General features: G+C 44.0%; 1 protein-coding gene across 1 annotated transcript in view; it reads right to left on the bottom strand.

The window, feature by feature from the left end:
- The window catches only part of TRIM66 (tripartite motif containing 66), a 61237-nt gene extending 43586 nt beyond the window's left edge, over window positions 1-17651 (bottom strand). The window contains exons 1-3 of the mRNA XM_066619320.1: window positions 17436-17651; window positions 11344-11450; window positions 6942-7117 (exon numbers count right to left, since the gene is read on the bottom strand). Coding sequence (XP_066475417.1) covers window positions 6942-7117; window positions 11344-11450; window positions 17436-17651 — 499 coding nt within the window. The remainder of the gene's footprint in view (window positions 1-6941; window positions 7118-11343; window positions 11451-17435) is intronic.
- Window positions 17652-19540: the final 1889 nt, after the last annotated feature.

Genomic DNA, 19540 nt, shown 5'->3' with positions numbered 1-19540 from the left:
GGCCCTGGTGTCAAATGTCCTAGCTACACCTCTGGCCATGGCACAGTGGTTGAAAATGGCTGCTCTATACTTCTTCTTCCAATCCTTCTCCTCTTCCTTTTCCATTCCTTCCTTCCTTTCTTCCTTCCTTCCTTTCTTTCTTGTTCCAGTGGGAGAAGCAGAGGTCAGCCCATCACCAGGTAAGGGAGGAAGAACCATCTCAGTGGTTGGGAGAGCCTGAACTGGCCCTGAACTGAACTGAACTGGCCCTGCATCTCAACTAACCCTTTATAATAAAAATCAAGTTTACGGCCCTTTATTTCTGAAGACCTTTTTTGCTCATCAAATATTTTACAAGCACTTGATTTTGTTCCACCTCGGAAACTGAGACAACTCGGGCCTTGATGACGCATCGCCTTTCCTCCCCACCCCCAACCCCATACTAGGCTGAACCAGATGGTTGACCAGGGGAATGACTGGGGAAGTCCATGTAAGTCTTCAAGAGTCCGCAGAATGCAGTCGCTTCTCCCAGTTCTAGGCAATGCGAGAGGCACTGCTATTGTTCACAATGCTTCTCTTGGCAACCAATGCCAATTTATTTCTTTATATTTGTATTATTTCTTTATATTTATAGACTGTCTAGATCATCTTTCTGCTGTCAAAAATTACAGTTGACATTTAAAAAGGAGTCAGGGAACATCACTGTCAGTCCAGGATAGAGAACCGGAATGAAAGAAGACAGAAGGGAGCTGGAAAGGAGAGAAGAGGGCATTGATAGTTCTACTACATTAGGTTATCATGCAGACAATACCTGGAAAGACCCCTGTGTTTCAAGGGCTGGAGTTCTACACCCTGGAGTTGAAGTTCAGGGGTTCTATTCCCTGTATGACTACATGCCCCCGCCCTCAACAGCTTGCATTCTTCTTTTCCCCCCTCCATTCCTCTCACTTATCTCTCTTTTTCCTCTAAAAATTTGGAATAGAGCACACAAGCTGAATATCCTTCTGCAAAAATGAACACATTTTCCTACATTCTCTTACATTCTTGATTTGCATAATTTATTCTAAGTGCATCATCAGAGTTTTCTTGGCACAGAATGTTGACATTTTTCTGCAGAGAATGATCAGCAGTCCTGCCCATAACCCTAACATGCTTAATTCCACTGCTGACTGATTCAGTTCTCCAAGCGTCATACGAAGTGCTTCTGTCTCTCCCATATTATACATATTTACCCAGCCTCTGGCCCTGAAACACAGGCTTTGAGTTCCAACCCTTTCCCCAAACCAGGAGGCATGTGGGATTTCCCCCTCCTTCAAGAACCACACCTAATAAATATGTATATATGCAAGCAACCAATGCCTTGGTCCCTGCTAGTTTGTTCTGATTCAATCACTTACTGCTAGCTTCAAAGAAAAGAAAACCACAGGGAGCTAATGGGGGTTGGATACAAAGAGGCTCCTTTTTTATTTCTGGCACTCCTATCTGCTAGGACAGGGGTGTCCAAACTTTTTGGGAGGAAGGCCACACCATCTCTCTGACACTTAATAAGAATTAATTTACATTTCAAATTTGAATAAATTTACATAAATGAATATATTATAGATGGAACTTATATGAATGAATGAAGGTCTTGCAATAGCTCAAGGCCTATAATTGACCTTGCACATAGGCCAGACTTTCCTTTGCTGTCACTGCTGCATCACAGATGTGAAACAGCAAGCAATGGAGGAAGCCCTCATCCCACAGCTCACGTGAGAGGTCGAACAGTTGGCTGTCACGCTGAGAGCAGTTGCATCAGGTCAGCATGGGCTCCAGCAAGTCTACAGAGGGCCAAAGGCTCATTGGAATCTGGGGCCCCCTTTCCCCCATCCTGAAGCAATGTGTAATAATAAATGTACTGTCTGTAGTAGTAATTATGTATGCAGTAATACATACATAATTACCTATACAATAATACCTGAACATTAATAATAATGTGATAGTAAATTGCCACTTTTCTGTAACAGTGTTACATATTTTATGGTGGTATACATTGTTAACTTTGGTGCCATGTTTTAGTCGTGATGGATGAGTTATTATCTGACATCTTTATTCTGTATTATCATGGCATGAATTTTAAATGAACTGCGTTAACAAATAATGGAAACCTTGGGCTCCCCTTACAGAATTTTGCATATTGAACACAAGAAAAGTTGGGCCTATATTGCAGAAAGCATTGACACTCAAGTGGGTAGGAACCCCTCAGGTGCGGGGGGTTTCCTTCAGAAGGGAAGGCATTAAACATAAGAACATAAGAAGAGCCCTGCTGGATCAGGCCATAGGCCCATCTAGTCCAGCTACCTGTATTTCACAGTGGCCCACCAGCAGAGGCGTAGCTAGGTCATTTGACACCCAGGGCCCATAAATTTTTGTCACCCCATATTCAATTAATTAATTAATTAATTAATTAATTACCTATTATTAATTAATTATTAAATATATTGTTTAATTAATTAATTCACTTTTTATACCACCCTTCCTCTAAGCAGCTCAGGGTGGTGTACATGGTTCCTCCCCTTATTTTGTCCTCACAACAACCCTGTGAGGTAGGCGAGACAGAGACAGTAATAGTCATGACATGGAATGAATAATAATAATGGCCAGAAAAATAAAGGCAGTGAATATTTCCCCATAAGCAATGGATGAAATTCTGCATCAAATGGTATATAACATGATGGTATTATTCCTAAAAGCTACGATTTCCAGAATGTTGGTCACTAGGGTGTCACCTCCCCCACCCCCGGATGTCTCATTGGCCTGTTTTGAGTTAAAGCAGTGGTTCTCAAACTTTTAACACTGGGACCCACTCTTTAGAATGACAATCTGTCCAGGAACCACCGGAAGTGATGTCATGGCTGGAAGTGACATCATCAAGCAAAATAAAATAATTATAAATAATTAAATTAAAGAAAAATAGATAAATAAGGGGAAGCCAGCCCTGTTTCACCAAGTGAATTTTCTCTGTAGCCTGCCTGCAATAACACCCCCCCCACACACACACACACAGATAAAGCAGTGAGATTTTCAGCCCTCCCCAGCGCCCACCTTACCTGTTCAAGCCTCTAGTTTATTCTTTGGGGGGGGGGGAGGGCTGCCTTCTGGAGCATTTGTTGAGCTCCACTTTCATTAGATGGGGACCATGCAGCTGGCCTTGCATTTCTCTTTGCCTGACCTGACCAGGAGCCAAGGACCCTGTGGCTCACTTTCGCTTTCCAAAGGGCTCAATACATTTGTTTGCTTGGAGGGAGGGACTTCCTTCTTGGGTGTTTTTGGGAGGGCTGCTTTCATTGGATAGGAACCATTCTGGTGTCACTGGATTCCTGTCAGCCTGTCCTTTCCGACAAACTATGGCACATTCGCCTACTCACGAGTAAACGCGTGATATGGCTCAGTTTCGTTTTCCATAGGGTTCAATGCATTTTTTTGTTTCCGGTTTTTGGCCATAACTATTGATGGAAAGGAGATATTTCAATTCGGTTTTTTGCATTGCATTCCGCTGGAAATTCCGCATCCAACGGTATATGGCATGTTGGGGTTACTCTAAACCTTCGCGATATTCGCGATGTTGGGGCATTTGTGGTGTTACACTCCCCCAAGGGTGGTACCTGGGGCGGACCACCCCCCGCCCCCCGCTAGCTATGCCACTGCCCACCAGATGCCTCAGGGAGCACAGAAGACAACAAGATACCTCCATCCTGGTGCCACTCCCTTGCACCTGGCATTCTGAGTTAGCCTATTTCTAAAACCAGGAGGTTGTCCATACCCACCATGACTTGTAACCTCGCGATAGGCTCTTCTGGCAGGAATCTGACTAATCCCCTTTTAAAGGCATCTAGGCCAAACGTCATCACAATATCTTGTGGCAAGGAGTTCCACATACTAATTACACGCTGAGTAAAGAAATATTTTCTTCTGTCTATTCTAACTCTCCTGACACTCAGTTTTTGTGGACGTCCCCTAACACTTCTTATGCCAGACTGACTGATCACCTCCTCCACGTCTTTGGCTAATGGGGAGTACATTTCAGGTGCCAGTTTCCCCTCTGTAGAGCCAGAAAAGGGTCTGGAACATGGTGGAGATGAATTGGGGGACCGAACGCCTCCTAGGGGATTGGGATAGGAATACTTCTCTCAGATGTACCCATGTTCTACTCTCCTGTACAATCTGCCTCTTTTAATATGTATGCATTCATCTCATCTTTTCTTATTTGGATCTGGCAGTCTTCATCCATCCTTACAAAGCTAGAGCTAATGTGGTGATGTGGACAGGGTATCACAGAACCAGCAAATGTTAGCGTTGGAAGGGAACTTGGTGGTCACCTGGTCCAGCTCTCTGTTCATAGCAGGCAACAGTTACAAGCCCTGATCAAGGGTGGCCCATGCCTCCCTGCCACTCAAATGCCTCCCCCCCCCAATTTTGCTACCTCTGGAATGTATGCCCATGCCTACCCAGTTGTTCCACCAGTGGATAAGTGAGGGAGTGGACAGTCAAGCATGTGTACACACACCACTGGATAAGGAAAGGAAGAGAGGCCCTTCCTTTCATTTACCCATAGCTCGGTAAACACCCTTCCTCCTCTGCTTTGCTCTTCTTTCAAAAGAACAGGAGTGTATGATGCTGGGAACAGAGTATTCTCAGTTCCCAGCATGGTCTGGCTCTGCTCATTTCAGTCAGGATGGGTACAGGGGAGGGACAGTGTGGACTGAACTCCAGGGAAGGGAAAGGAACTCACCCTTACTGAGCTGCAAGTGGGTTAGAGTGCCACATGCAGTGGCAAGCTAGAGAGGGCAGTAGGCAGGTAAGCTGGGGGCTTGTCCGTTCGTCACCCCTCCAACTTTGCCACTCCTTGAAGTGGTTTCAAGTCACTTCATGGATAGGCCAGCCTTTGGGGTGTGGATGCACCCAGAGTACTGGGTTTAGCAACAAGTGACCCAGTTCCAGGGCCAGCACCAGGTTGCTGGAGGACTGAGGTAAAGCCCTGGATTAGGCCCCTGCTTATTAGCAGCTGGTGTTTGGCAGCAACTCCTCACACATTCCCATCAGTAAATGGGGGAGGGTCTGCTGCAGCGGCCTGGTTTTGGAAGGTTCAACAGATCAGTCTGGCTAAGAGGCCTTCTGATGACTGTGGGCCCTCCGCCAGTGCTCAGCTTGAGCAACTTCTGATGCCACCCCGCCTGATTTTAATCCTGGCTTAGTCATTCAGTTATTTTGTTAAGGCCAGTAACCTAACACAGCAGGTGTCAAACGCTGGTTCATAGGTCAGACCCCGAGCCAGGAAAAACCTTTCCCTGTTGTGTGTGGCACATGCTGTTGCCTGTTATCTTGCATGCCAATCATCTCAGAAAGTCTCAGAAAGATTGAGACATACAAAATCATGCAGGGGATGGACAGAGTGGATAGAGAGACACTCTTTTCCCTCTCGCATAACACCAGAACCAGAACACCAGAACCAGGGGACATCCGCGAAAGTTGAGTGTTGGGAGAGTTAGGACAGAAAGAAGAAAACATTTCTTTACCCAGCGTGTAATTAGTTTGCGGAACTCCTTGCCACAGGATGTAGTGATGGCATCTTGCCTGGATGCCTTTAAGAGGGGACTGGACAAATTTCTAGAGGAAAAGTTCATTACAGGTTACAAGTCATGGTAGGTATGTGCAAGCTCTTGGTTTTAGAGGCAGGCTGCCCCTGATTGCCAGATGCAGGGGAGGGCACTGGGACACAGGTTGTGTCTGTTGTCTTGTGTGCTCCCTCGGGCATGTGGTGGGCCACTGTTAGATACAGGAAACTGGACTAGATGTGACCTTGGCCTGATCCAGCAGGGTTCTTCTTATGTTCTTAGTCACCCTAGACAGCTGCTTCCGCTGCCCATCACCCCAGTAGGCTCTGCGCCTGGATTTCTGGGCAGAAGCGACTGGTTGGAGCGACTTTCTGAGATGATCAGCTGGCAAGATAACAGGCAGCAGTGCAAAACTGTAAGTGCCATGCCCAACAGGGAAAGGTTTTTTTCACATGCAGCAGTCCCCTGGTTTGAAGACCACTGGCCTAACATATCACACAAGGCGATGGGCCTATATCTCTTAGGGACAACCTTTCCTTCAACTACAGGATAGCCTCCAACTCTCTCTCTCTCTCTCTCTCTCTCTCTCTCTCTCTCTCTCTCTCCCCCCCCTCCACTGTCTGTGTGTGTGAGTGAGTGTGACACTGACTTTCACCACATTGTCAGAAAACACTCCTCAGCTCTACCCTGAAGTTGTGACATGCAGTCACAGATCAGTCTACTTTAACTGCCTTGTCCTCACTGGCTTCAGGCTCCCAGAAGCCTCTATTAGCAAAAGAGACTGAGTGCTCAAGGATCCATGCCATGTCCAGAGGGGCAAGAGTTCAGTGGTAAACATGCCTTGAATTGAGAAGATTCCAGGTTCAAACGCTGGAGTCTCCAGGTAAGACAAAGAAATACAGTATTCCTGTCTGAAACCTCGGAGAGCCACTGTTTGCCAGGGACAAGAATTTTGAAATAGATGGACCAATGATGTGACCCAGTACAAGGCAGCTTCCACCTGTATGAAAAGCCCTGCATGCCTGGACCTGCCTGCTTTGTTCTTTTGTCTCTCTTTCTTTGTCCTACCATGTGCTCTTTCCTGGCTCCCAGTTTTGAACCTGTTATTATCTCATCTCAATCTAACAGGCCTTATCTGATTGCATGCTCCCTGCTTGTGCTTGCCCTAGTTTTCCTAAACCTGATTCTGCTCAAACCAACCTCCCAGCATCTGATTTTAATATGCTGTGTGTGTCCAAAGAAGACTCTGATGGAGTTCAAGTTAACTAGGGCACCATTCCTACAAGTATGCAGTGTCTGTGACTGAGTTATTACAGGGTTGATAGTTTTAGAAGATAGAGAGAAACAGTTTGAAGTTATGTTTCTAACCTGAACACGCCTTCAGTGGCAGAGGCAGGAAATGATCTCCAGGGTCCTTGCCATGCCCGTGTTCTTCTGTACACAAGCTGCACAGCCACTTGTTGCAGTTTGTACATAGACTGTGCGCAGGCCTCTTCTCCTTACATCCAGAACAATTCTGCAAAGACAAGCAAGGGTAGCTTGCGCTGAATACAAAACATAAGGAAATCTGGAACACCTCCAATTAACTTGTAGAAATGCCACTTATTGCACATGTGGTCTTTGTGAGGATGACACTTCTCACACAATGTAACTGCAACAGCACTGTATGCGAGGCTAAATTCACACTATTTCTTCACACATCAGTGGCAATCTGGGGCACATATAACTATGGTGGCTTCATGGAATACAAGACTCCTGTTTGTTGACATCTTGTGTGACATAGGCCTTTGGTGCTGCTTTTCCCACAGGGAGCAGACTATCAATAAATAAGTTCTTGAAACAATTCCTCCAGCAGATGCTTGGTGTGGAGGAAGGGGTCCAGGTAGATCATTTGCAGTTCATTTGCAAAGGGATAGGGCAGAGCCAGGGCAAAAAAGTCTAGAAAATTCCAGCTGATGGAAGAAGGAGGAGAAAGCATTTGGCATATGCTTAAGGGCCTGTTGATTTATTCCCGGGGATGGGAAATGCCAGCATGGCATTGACTCACGTCGGGTCGCCAAGTCATTGCCCCTCACGACTCAACTTGAAAAAGAGTCCTAACGGGGACATTTTCCGAGTCTCCAAGTCACCCCTTAGTGACTCTAATGGACTCAAGTCACCCCACCCCCTTTAAAAAACCAGCTACAGAAAAAAATGGGGCTGCTGCCAGGCTCTGTGTGTGTGTTGTTCCCTTTGAACAGTCCCCTGCTGACCCTACAGGGAAGGAATGCGAGAGAGCCGGGAGAGAAGTAGCAAGAGGTCATGAACAGCAGCTGGGAGGGATACCTGGATGACCTAATCCTTTGCAGCCCTACTCAGAAGTAGTCCCTCTGCAACTAGTCCCATTGTAGCTGGTCATTCATTGAGGTTCCCTCCCCCCCCCCAACCAGCTGGCTCTTCCTCCTGCCATCCTTTGTCCAATGATCATCCATTCCTTCCTTTCTATCAGAGATAGGAAAAGAGAGCCAAGTCCAACCTCCCCGCTCCTGCTCACATTAACCCTTTCCTGCCTCCCAGCTGGAACTCCTTGCTACTCACCAGTCAGAATTATGACCCCACAAGGTTTTCCATGCCACGGAAACAGTAAGCAAGCACCCCCAGACATAGGCAAACTTGAGTCAACATGCATGGGGACGAGTGCTGAGTTGGGGGGGCCCCTGACTAGGGTCCTTTTTAGAGTCTTCCACAAGTCACTTTTAACTTTCACTTTTACTTTCACTTTCCCCACTTTTTACCCACTTTCACTTTTAACCAAAATATGTCTCCATATCTTCCAAAGCGAATAGCCAAGGGGCTGTCACAAGTCAGAGGATCAGCTTCCTCCAGCCTCTCTCTGTAATTTGAGCACCAATGAGATATAGGCGCTCCTAATTACTCAGCTGGCTTTCAATTAAGACACTATTACTGCATTGAAACTTATTGTGTTTGGTGCCTTAAGTTTAGAAATATGCAGTATACTAAGTGTTTACTCAGAAGCAAATTGTAATGAGTTCAATGGTACTTACTCCCAAGTAAGAGTGCTTAGGAAGAACTTCAGCCTTAATTATAGGTAGAGGCTATAAACTAGCAGATGCGATGAATACATTGGGTGACTGGGTAGGAGAATTTGGGTGTGGTAATTTCTTGTTATGACTATGGGATAGGAAGGAGTCTTGGATCTTTTCCTGCCATTGCAGGCAATGGAATTCTTAGTCTTCTGTAGGGATCTGATCAGATCTGACCATTGATTTGATTCAATAGCCCTGTGTAGATATTCTATAAGGTGTAGACAAGATTGCAAAGAGAGCTCCTGGGATCATGCTGCACTAATCCCATCTATATCAATAACATATGTGCTTCTGCCTGTCTACCATTCTCCACCAGTCTCCATGAGCTCAGCATCTGTCTGCAGGAACAAATGCTAGAAGCAAGAGGTCTTTCTTCCTGTTATTTCCACCTTAATGATAGCTTATAGATAGGGAGCAGGCTGTGAGGTTGTGCTCTCTTTTCCTTCTACTCTGCTTTAGCGCTATGTCTGAGCATTGCTGACCCTGGTTAAGGTCATGGCTGAACTGCAGTTTAAACAGGCCTTAACCAAGGTTAGCAGTTTTCAGATGCACTGCTAAATTAGTGTAAAGAAGGGCCACGGTAGGGAAGGAATATGGACATGAAAGGAGAAGGGTGGGAAAGGAGACTGCATGATTCCATGGATCACCTTGATCCTTAAACCAAAATTAAGCATGTCCACATAATACATTTCAAAACATATGTGTTCCAAAGATAACACATTCCCGCTGTTTCATTTTTTCTCATATATAGGATTCTACTACTTGCAAATTTGCATATTTCAGTCTAAAATGCTTGTCCTATTTACTGTGAACAGACTAACAGAAAGGAAACACAGCTGCTAACTGTAACATAAAGGAACCCATCAAAAAAGGATAAACCACCTGTTGTGCTGCTCCTTTTTTAAACAAAACAAAAGTGATCTAACTGTTTAACATAATCTCTTTCTGTCTTTTTTTCTCCATTTTCTAGTTTTGTTCCCTGGCAACCTGATTAGAATGATAAACCCCTAGAGGGCCATTTGAGGAGGAAACTGCAGGTGGTTCCTGGAAGTCATATCTTTTGGGTTTTTTAGGCATACAGACCATTACTAGGATATTTTATCTTCAAGGCTCTTCATAAACATCAATCCTCATTAGACTTTTCTAGAGCCAGTGTTCCCATGCTATGCTTCCTTGGTTCTTTGCAATGCAAAGAAAAAGTGATACAGAACAGCTAATGTGATCAACAAATCAGATGGCCGGGGGGGGGGGCAGAGCGAAGAGCTTATGAATCCCACATTGTGTTTTTCCTGAATTGTGTATATGGGGAATAAGCAATTTGGGGGAAACACCTTGAGAGATTCTGCAATAGAGCATTCAGATCCCTAACCCCCAAAATGTATGCCACAGAAAAGTCTTCAAACGGCATAATGCTGTTCTCTTAAGAAATTTATACTGTTAATCCAGACCCCAAAAAAATTGTCTTAATAATTATCAAGCATCAGTGGGGATTTCCCTAGTAAAAACGTTGACTGCTATTTTTAAAAAGTGGGGCAGCCACATAAGGCTTAGCTGGAGCTGGCGGCTTAGCTTGGAACATGATCGTATCTGTATGCACTATGTACCTGTGTGGCCATTGTTGCACCTTGGCTAGGCACCTGTGCTGAGTCAGTCTGGCTTCTGCGTTCACTGCCACAGAATTTAGAGACACTATCTCTGTCTAAAGAGATGCACACATTGCAGCTCCTTCCCAAGCTAAACAGCATCCAGTGTTTCTAAGACTCAAACCAGAACCAGGTTTAATCTATTTCCTGTGAACAGTAACCTGTCCTTCTTCCTCCTCGCCAGACTACTGATTAATGCCATAACAGTTTTCAGTGGAAGAAGCACTTTCTAATCTCTATTTCTCACATCTTTACAACCCATTAAAGTCTGTCTGGTTGAGAAACAGTGGCTTAGCCAAAATATACCTCATGGTTGAGCAGAGAAGCTTCCTGCTTCTACTTACATGACACTTTTTATGTGTCATGAGGAGAAGGCCACATACGGGCCACAAAATCAATCAGCAACTTTATTTAATACACAGCTCCAGGGAAATCCCTGCAATAATTTTCTGAAGGCAACAGTCTTCTTCTTCTTTAGCTTTCTGGGCCTCACAAGCCAGTGAAAGAGAAGTCACGAGCTGTAAATTCTTTGCACGATACTGAAATGCACCTATGCATACTTGACATACAAACAGTCGATTTTGACACTGAGTGCAGGTCCAAAGCCACTTTGATTCTGGCAGAAGAAAAAAAGAAAAATCTTTCTCAACAGAGAGGAGGTTTTTGATGATATTTTAACTAAAGCACCAACTCTCCAGTGCGCAGTGATGATGACGATGATAAATAGAAGGGGCTGTACCTCAAAGAAGCTCAACAGGTTGATGCTATCATTGCTTACCTTCCACTATTGTCACTGCACTGCCTGTTCTGAGCTGGCGAGTCCATTATTTATCACAGATGACAGCCATAAACAGAGGGATCGGCACAATTCTCAAGTAATTTGTAGCCATCAGGTGTGCTGATGTCTTAGTATACCATAACCTCACAAAAACAAGATCATTGCTGGTCTCTGAAAGCTTCCAAGTTCCTCAAACTGTACAGTGCAGACTGAAATTGTTTTCCAAATGCACACAACTATCACTTGAAACATTTCTGACTTACCTTTGCCATAGCTGGATTATTGTGGCCGAAGTCCCCACAAATGAAATGTTAGCTACATTCCTTGGTACGTAGAAGTGTTCACACACAGAGAGCACATGAGAAGTTGCCTAAACAAAGAGGAAGAAGAGAAAGCATCACAATTCAGGAAGTTAAATAAACAAATCACACAGAGCTGCTTCATACATCATATTTTTATGGTACACCCAGGTTCCATCATCACATGTGAGGGAGCCACTGGGAGGCCAGCCAAGATAACAGATCACCACTGCTGCCACCTCTAAGTGTTTGAAAAAACACTTATATGCAGCAGCAAGTTTTCAGAGTGCAGCAAGAAAGCAGCCAAGCTGATGGCTCGCAACCTGGAAGTAATGGTGGTGACGTGGTGACATCATCATGTCCCCACCAATTACTTCTATGTCTGCATGTTTGGAGGGGTGACACCAGGAGTCTCTGCCACAGGTGGCAAACACAGTCACTCTGCTACTGTCAAACAGTAAAGTTTCAAGTATTACAGGACATTTAATCTGACAAATAGTAAGCAAAAGGACAGGGGAGGAAAAGAGAGATGCATGTTTGTAGAAATCCAAACAGTCTTCAGATAAAGGCTAAAGATAAATTGAAAGATATTGCGTTCCTTAAGATGTGAGATGATTTCAACACACACACACACACACACACACACACACACGCACACGCACACGCACACGCACGCGCACGCACGCGCACGCACGCACGCACGGTCATTTAGACAAAGGAAACAAATGGTTGAAGTCCCTGTGTAACATCCAAACCTTGTTTCAGGATACGTGACTTTTTACAATGGCTTTTTAAAAAAGAAGCAAACAAGCAAGCACAACATCCATTTGTTATGCAGAGGAACTGGCGAAATGCAGTCACCACCACCCCACACTCATTTTTCACTGTTGCTGTAACCAATGCCTGGCATGCCACTGTGTTCTTCAAAAGTTCATTCATTTCAAATCCCAGGGTGTTTCCCTACAAACCTGTTTTCAGTTGGGGCAGCAACATATGCTGGTAATGGCTCCCAGGAGTCTGTTAGCCAACTACAAATAGGTGGAGCCGATCATGCTCTGACTACCTTTCCATGCCAACACACCAACTAGGTTGGGATGCTATATTTAAGCATTTAAGCAGAGATGTAGAAGAGTATTCCCGGAAGATGTGGCTGGGATCTGCTCTGTATGGGCAATAGGAGCAATGAAAATGGACCAGTGACTCTCTTTTTGCCTGTTCTATGCTTTTTATAGCTGTAAAGGAGACTGAAACCACAAAAGTTTGTTACCCATTCTGAGGTCATTAAAATCTAAATTTTATGACTGGGGAGGGGTGATTCTGCAACACAGTGCAAAAACATCATGGAACAAAAGCCTGCAAGTGAGGAAGGGTGTGAACAAGCAAAAAGAATTTTCTCAATCCCCTTTGTATTCAGGGCTCCACTGTTTTTGTTTGTTTGTTTGTTTCAGGCCTATTCTCGTTTGTTTCAGGACTCATTCATTGGATCTCACTTTCTTTTCAGAACATCATTTGTTTTGGGGTCTTATTAAACTGTACTAACTCGTTTTCTGTGTAATCTCTGTTTCTAGCAACAGGAGCTGCAATGCACAGCTGTCTCCCAGTGGGTGCCTCTTGAATACCCAATCTACCCCAGTATGCAGCATCATCCTGGGGCAGTGTGAATAAAAATAAATGGCCAACAGCGCGAAAAATGTAAGTAAATGTCATCTAAATGTAAAACAAAGACACTTTTTCTATTTTAAAAAAAGAATGAATGGACCACAGTGGTGACTCCAGAAATAGACCTGTATTCACTTCCTGCATATTCATTCTGAATGAATAAAAAGAATGAAATCTGAACCAGACAGGCCCCATTAGGTTTTTATTCCTTTCATTTCAAAAATGAATGCACACTCTTGAGTAGTTGCCTTTGAGATACAGTACAGTACTTCACTCCTGCATTTGCTACAAAAATCTCATGTTCAGAAGCATGTATCGTACTTCTGATTACTGAGTGTTGAGGGCAAACAGGGGATGGGGTACCTCCTTCCTGTTTGATCAACCTAAACTCCACTGTATTTGCTTACCTGCAGTCTGTCACATAAATTAGATGTCTGCCACTCTAGCAAAGACCTTCCCTAATCCTGTGCTTTGTTTGTGATTAAAAACTCACAAGTACTTTTGAATTCACAAAGTACTTTTGAAGTCACAGAATAGCTGTCTCCTATAACTTCAGTCTGGTATCTCAGTACTGTACTTTACACCTGGATGCTATGATCCTATTTTCTCCTCAATTCCAAAAAAGTCTCTAAGAAGCGGCAGAAATTTCTCAGTGCTCCCACAGAAGACATCAAGGTAGGCTTATGGCCATGGACTTACTGGAAAAAGAAGCCTTCCCCACTTCTTCTACATCTGGAGCCATGTTTGCTTCTTCACAGCCTGGGTGTGTAGCCTTTTCCTTTCTAAAGATGTCTTGAACTTCAAAGCAGTTTTTGTCAACATGCAAAGCCTCTTGGCCAGAACACCCTGCACAGCTAGGTGGAGTCTAGCTAAGGTGTCTTTTAATGTTTTGATTTTTTTTTTGCTTTCCTTTTACCCTTTTAATTTGTCTGTAAACTCCAGTTTGCCTCTAGCGAATATTATTTTGTTTTTTTATGCAATCAGACAGTACTTGAGATCAGTTTTATACATCACCCTACCCACCACCACTGGGCTTATAATACTTGGAACCTTCCCCTCTTTTGACCCTGATCTCCAGAGCTATCCAGTGTTATCACTAGCTGGGTGCCAAGAATGAGGACTGCAGCAGGTGACACCACCACAGGGGATAACAACTGAGGCACAGCACTGGGTGGCTGACTTAGAAGCGCTGTGGCAAGTGGCTGGTTTGGAAAGCTGGTCCCATTCTTATGAGAGAAAGGGACTGACGTGAAACCAATAGGAGTGGGGACATGGGGTGACCACTGGTGACACCAAGCCCAATAAATTCACTGGTGCTATCACCTATTTCTTAGAAGCATCTGGCTGGCCACTACTGGAGACAGAATTCTGGACTAGAAGATCACATTGTCTGATAGAGCAAGGCAAATTTTACATTTTTAAAGTCATACGCACAGATACTCAGACAAGTACACAAGCCCAGTTATTAAAAGATTAAAGGACAACATTACTAAATACATCTATTTTAACTTTTATTATTTTATTTTATTCCAAGTGAAAATAAAACTTCAGACCATGACCCTATTTATATGTATTTTCCTGTGATCAGTTCAACTTAGCCTTAGGCAACATGCTTTTTTAGAGCTAAATTAGGTAAGTCTATTTAAAATTATGTGACTAGAAATATGCTCATGCATAATTTCATATGAAGCTGACATCAAGCTTACTCTCTCATGACATGAAAGCTCTGTAGAATAAGCAACTATTAAGTTGTCCATTATTCCTATGATTAATTAGATTTCTGCCAGTGATTCTGTAAGGTTTGGCTGTTTTCCAATTATTCAGCATTCATTGTCCTTGGAATCTCAGTCCTGTAAGATCAGCCAGTAAAGAAGGTGATAAATGCTTGATCTTTTGGTGACATTGTAAGTATAATGGCTGCCTTGTCACCACCATATATATGAAATGTATTGTCTGCTTTAGGTGAACTCTTTTATTAGACTTTTTCCGAATACACAAGTCTGAAGTTACATTATATTTTTATCCTCCCAACTGGAACACATGTAAGGCAGCACACATGGAGGTTAACCATGCCCTCATAACAAACCTGTTCAGCAGGCAAGACTGCAATAACTAATCTGATGTCAACCAGTGAGTAGCAGAGTAGGGATCTGAATCTTGATCTCATTTTTCCAAATCCAACACTCTATCCATACATCACACTGGTTATTCAAATAATGGCAAGGGATACGTGGTCTCTCTGATATTCATTGTTTGCAGTATCTTTCCATCACAGAGTGGATAGGACTAAGCATAGAGAAGGATTTGACTGGGCTATACAGTGCTTAGATGCCCAACACAGACTTGGCTAGTATACAGTGTAATCAATCTACAAAGGTTAACTTCTTAAGACAGTGCAGTGACAATCCTGCAGTGAAATTTGTCAAGTCTTCTTAGTACTATAATGTTTGTGGTAGTAATCAACCTTTAGAGCTTAGCACCTATCAGGTGTATAGGAAGAACTAAGGAAGGATGTGCTATGCCTATAAAACTTTTATGCTGTGGATCCAACCACATAATTTGTCTAACATCATTTCTGTTGGGGAGGGGGTCATTACACAAAATGGCAGAGAGATACAGTAATAATACTGACTGAACATTTGTATAGTGCCCTTTGAGTTTGAAAAGTGCTTCCCACATTATCTAAAAATAATCCTTCCAGCAACCCTATAAGGCAATCATCCTTATGTTACAAGGGAGGCCTAAGGCCATCTAATAGTGAATTCATGAGCAAAACTCAAACCAGGGAAGTCCTGATTCACAGCTCAATTTCTTTTCCATTATGTTATACCACCTCAGTAAACAGGTTGCTATGCTCCATTTATGTCCTGCAAGCCGGGGGGGGGGGGGGGAGCGCAGTTAACATGGCGGTATGTATCTTCTTCTGAGGGACCAAGGGCAATTCATAACAGAGCAACTAACAAATATCAAGTAAAATGGTGACTGTACAGTGGTTTATAGAGTGTAGGTAGTCTTTACTGCTTGCTATAATGTGCGTGAGCAACAGTCTCATGAGGAAAGACCAGAGAGGATGCCAAGAAAAGGTGTGTTCAGATCAGAAGTAGATGGAAAAGGAGCCCATTCCCTCATGAGATATGGGAAGCTGAGGTTCTATAAAACAAAACTGGTATTCACAGAGGAAGTATAGACTATTCACAGAATTTCTAGTACCTTTTGTTCTACGCTTTGCATGGGTTTCAAAACCTTGTCAATTCATATACCACTTCCAGGTAATGTAGCTTTATGAGAGTTCAGAATGTAATGAACAGATTTACCCAACGTTTTGGAGTGAACTGGCAGAGGGGCTGGGGTAGGCTGGGTCAGGCAGTGGCCAAGGACCACATTCTTCTAATGGTCCACCTGACCAAGCTGATCTCTGACCACTCAGTACAGTGGCAGTGATAGCACCCAGTGTACCATCAGAGGGAGGCAGAGAGCCATAGGGGGCCCAGGGCAGGGTTTTGCCCCAAGGCCCCTAGCAACCTACTGTCGGTACTGGAAACTGGAAATGGGAGGAAGCCTGGTGGAATGAGTAGTAGTAGAACTGGTGTGGTTATCTGTTACGTTTCTCTCTCCAATTTGTTTATGTTTGTAAACCGTAATTTGCTGGCTCTTCTTGCATCTGGGCATCACATATTACAGCACAATACAACCCCAAAAACAGTGCTTGCCCCCAAGTCCCTGGTGGCTTCAGGTTCTGCGACACCTCCTGGCAAGATCTCTGTCAGTGGACCTCTGCGCTCCTTACTGCCATTGCTGCTGACTGCTCCTCCTCCTCCTCTTTGTCTTCTCAATTACCAAAGACAGAGCTGATACACAAGCAGGTGGTGGCAGTTCCCTCTCACTGCCATCATCTACTCCCTATCCCCACCAGAACCAAAGGGCAGGTAAGAAAGCAGGTGGCAATGGTGCCCCATAGTGATCAAGGGGCCTGCGGGTATGTGGGCCTCAACAGGTGCCCAACTATGCCAACCCTTGACTCCAGCCCTACTCCAAACTTGGATTGAGTCCTCTAAAATAATAGCCACATGAAATGTAATTCAGGCTAACCCAGCTTTTATGTTAATATTGAAAGCAATACATTCTTCCTGTATCAGAATTTCATAACAGTATTTAATGGCTCAGTTGATGGCTCAATCCCTCTCCTCACCCACAACCAATTTCCCCTCAAAGGTTCTGCTCAGTGGAGCTCTGATACCAGAAGTGTGTTTGGATTGTGAAGGGGGGCAGTGGGGAGGCAAGTGGCCTGGTGGAGGGCTCTTCATTCCTCACCGATGTATCCCTTTTGCCAACCCCTCCATTTCGCTCATCCCTGTCTCACTGCCCCTTTCTGTGTGCTTGAGGCAGTTTCAACAAACTGAGCTGCTGTTGCTGCTGCCATGTCTAGTCTCGCCCTCAGTAAACAGCATTCCCAAGCAACAACCTAGCAGGAGGATAGAAGGTTGATCCTGCTTTGCAAATTTACCATAGATTAAGGACTCATAAAATGCACTTGATACCACCGAGGGTGCAAAATCAACAATGGTTATTACAGTATCTTCTTCCTCTGATACGGCTTTGTAACTCACTGACATGTTTTTATTTAAATAATGCAGCAAAGTTTGTGAATAGGGATAAATGGATTCTTAAAGATACTAAGCACGCTTACGTGAAGGTAATGGCCAATCCTAACCAGCTGTTACACTTCCAGAACGCACTTTCTGGCGGTCGTAAACATGACAATTCTGAAAAGCGCGGCTGCCAGTGGAAGTCAGGTGTAGCTGGGTCTATGCAACAATGATCTGCAGATGCCCACTGCTTCAGGTAAAGCTGCACTGGAAATGGGAGATGGGGAAGAGTGAGGCTGGAGAGGTGGATGAATCAGATCCACAAAGGGGGCAGGCTTTGCAGCAGCAACACCCACCAAATCCTAACCCCCTTCCCAGGCATGTTTCACCTTCATGGGTCAATGTGAACCTTCATGACATTTTTACTACACATTTTTACTATGTGTGTCTCCATTGCCCCCTGTGTTTAGACAAGTTTTATTCCTGAGAAGCACATATACCATTTCTGATCAACTCACAGGCATGGAGAAACACACCACTAATAGCACCTCTGCACTAGCTATGCATGCACAAGACATCAACCGTTTTTCTTAAAGAAAAATGTGCTTGTGAGTGTGAAAGGGCTACCAGAAACATTTGATTTCACAAATGTTGGTGCCTGAGTGGAAGTTGGGAGGCAGACCCCAAGCAGGTGACACTAGTGGAGCAAATAGTAATGGTTTTCTGTTTGATCCTGTGACTGGCCCTGCTGGTCAAGATGCTAAACCTGCACTTGGCTTCTTGCAGGAGGTGGAGCAGCAGGTCTGAAAGCAGTATCCAGGGTTGCTGACTTGGAAAGTGTGAATGCTCATCTCATACCCTGTTTGGGGGTGGGGGAGGAGAATGAGGTGCAGCAGAAAAGTAAATGGTGAAAGGAAAGATTAAGCACCCCTTCTCCACTCAAAATCTTCCCTTCTTAATTCCGGCTTTCACTACTGAAGTCTAAATCCATGTGCTTATAAGTATTGTTTTGATTGGTTCTTCATGTGCATGTGCAGGCAGTAGAGTTGAAGCATGCACACTAAATGAAAAGGTGATGCTTCTACTCAGAAACATTGGCTGAAAAAATATAGTAAACTTCTGGACTTTTTGCACATACACAAAATCATCAACCATCCCAAAGGGTTTTTCTTTTGTTTTGTTTTTTTAAAAACGTAGGATGTTTTCTTGGTAGCTGGCTTGCAACACCAATACACCACAGGACATAACTGATCTATGCTGATAGTCATGTCATAGTTATTATGGAAGACCGAACAGTAACCACAACAACATTTCTTAAAATTTATTGAATTGTACCTTAAGTTGTTCTGTGAATGGAAGGCACTTCATTTCCACTAGGGAAGGGGGCAATTTTCACAAAGCTCCCCTTCCCTCCGCAGTCTCCTGCATGCATGCAAACACACAAATCTGACTCTCAAGTAGGGGATTCTCTGAAACAAAATGGCATGAAGGGTTCCAGAAAGAAGAGGGAGATCAGCAAAAATCACCCTCCTCTTATGAAAATGGAAGTTCACAGAGCAATGTCGGATACAGCCCATTGTGATGTTTGTGTGTGGATCTTGAATATATTGAAATCCAGGCCTTTGCTTTGACTGATACTTACCCCCCCATCCCTTTTCCCCTATTAATTGTAACCTAAAATGGTGCTCTTGACACTGTCATATGCCTCACTTAAGTGTTTTTTTTTTCACATGGGCATATGTTTGGGAGCTGCTGCTTACTGGTAAACATGATGAAACTGACACTCACCCAATTTCCACATCAAAACATTGTGTATCTGAAGCAGCCTTCAGAGACATCTATTCAAGTGCAACTATATTCAAAACAGGTAAACAACTGAGTAATTAAACGGGTTTGGATAACTGAAAGCTTAGGTG

This window comes from Tiliqua scincoides, chromosome 1, assembly GCF_035046505.1.
Source record: "Tiliqua scincoides isolate rTilSci1 chromosome 1, rTilSci1.hap2, whole genome shotgun sequence".
Classification (NCBI taxonomy): Eukaryota; Metazoa; Chordata; class Lepidosauria; order Squamata; family Scincidae; genus Tiliqua; species Tiliqua scincoides.
This window is presented reverse-complemented; position numbering and strand designations above follow the sequence as displayed.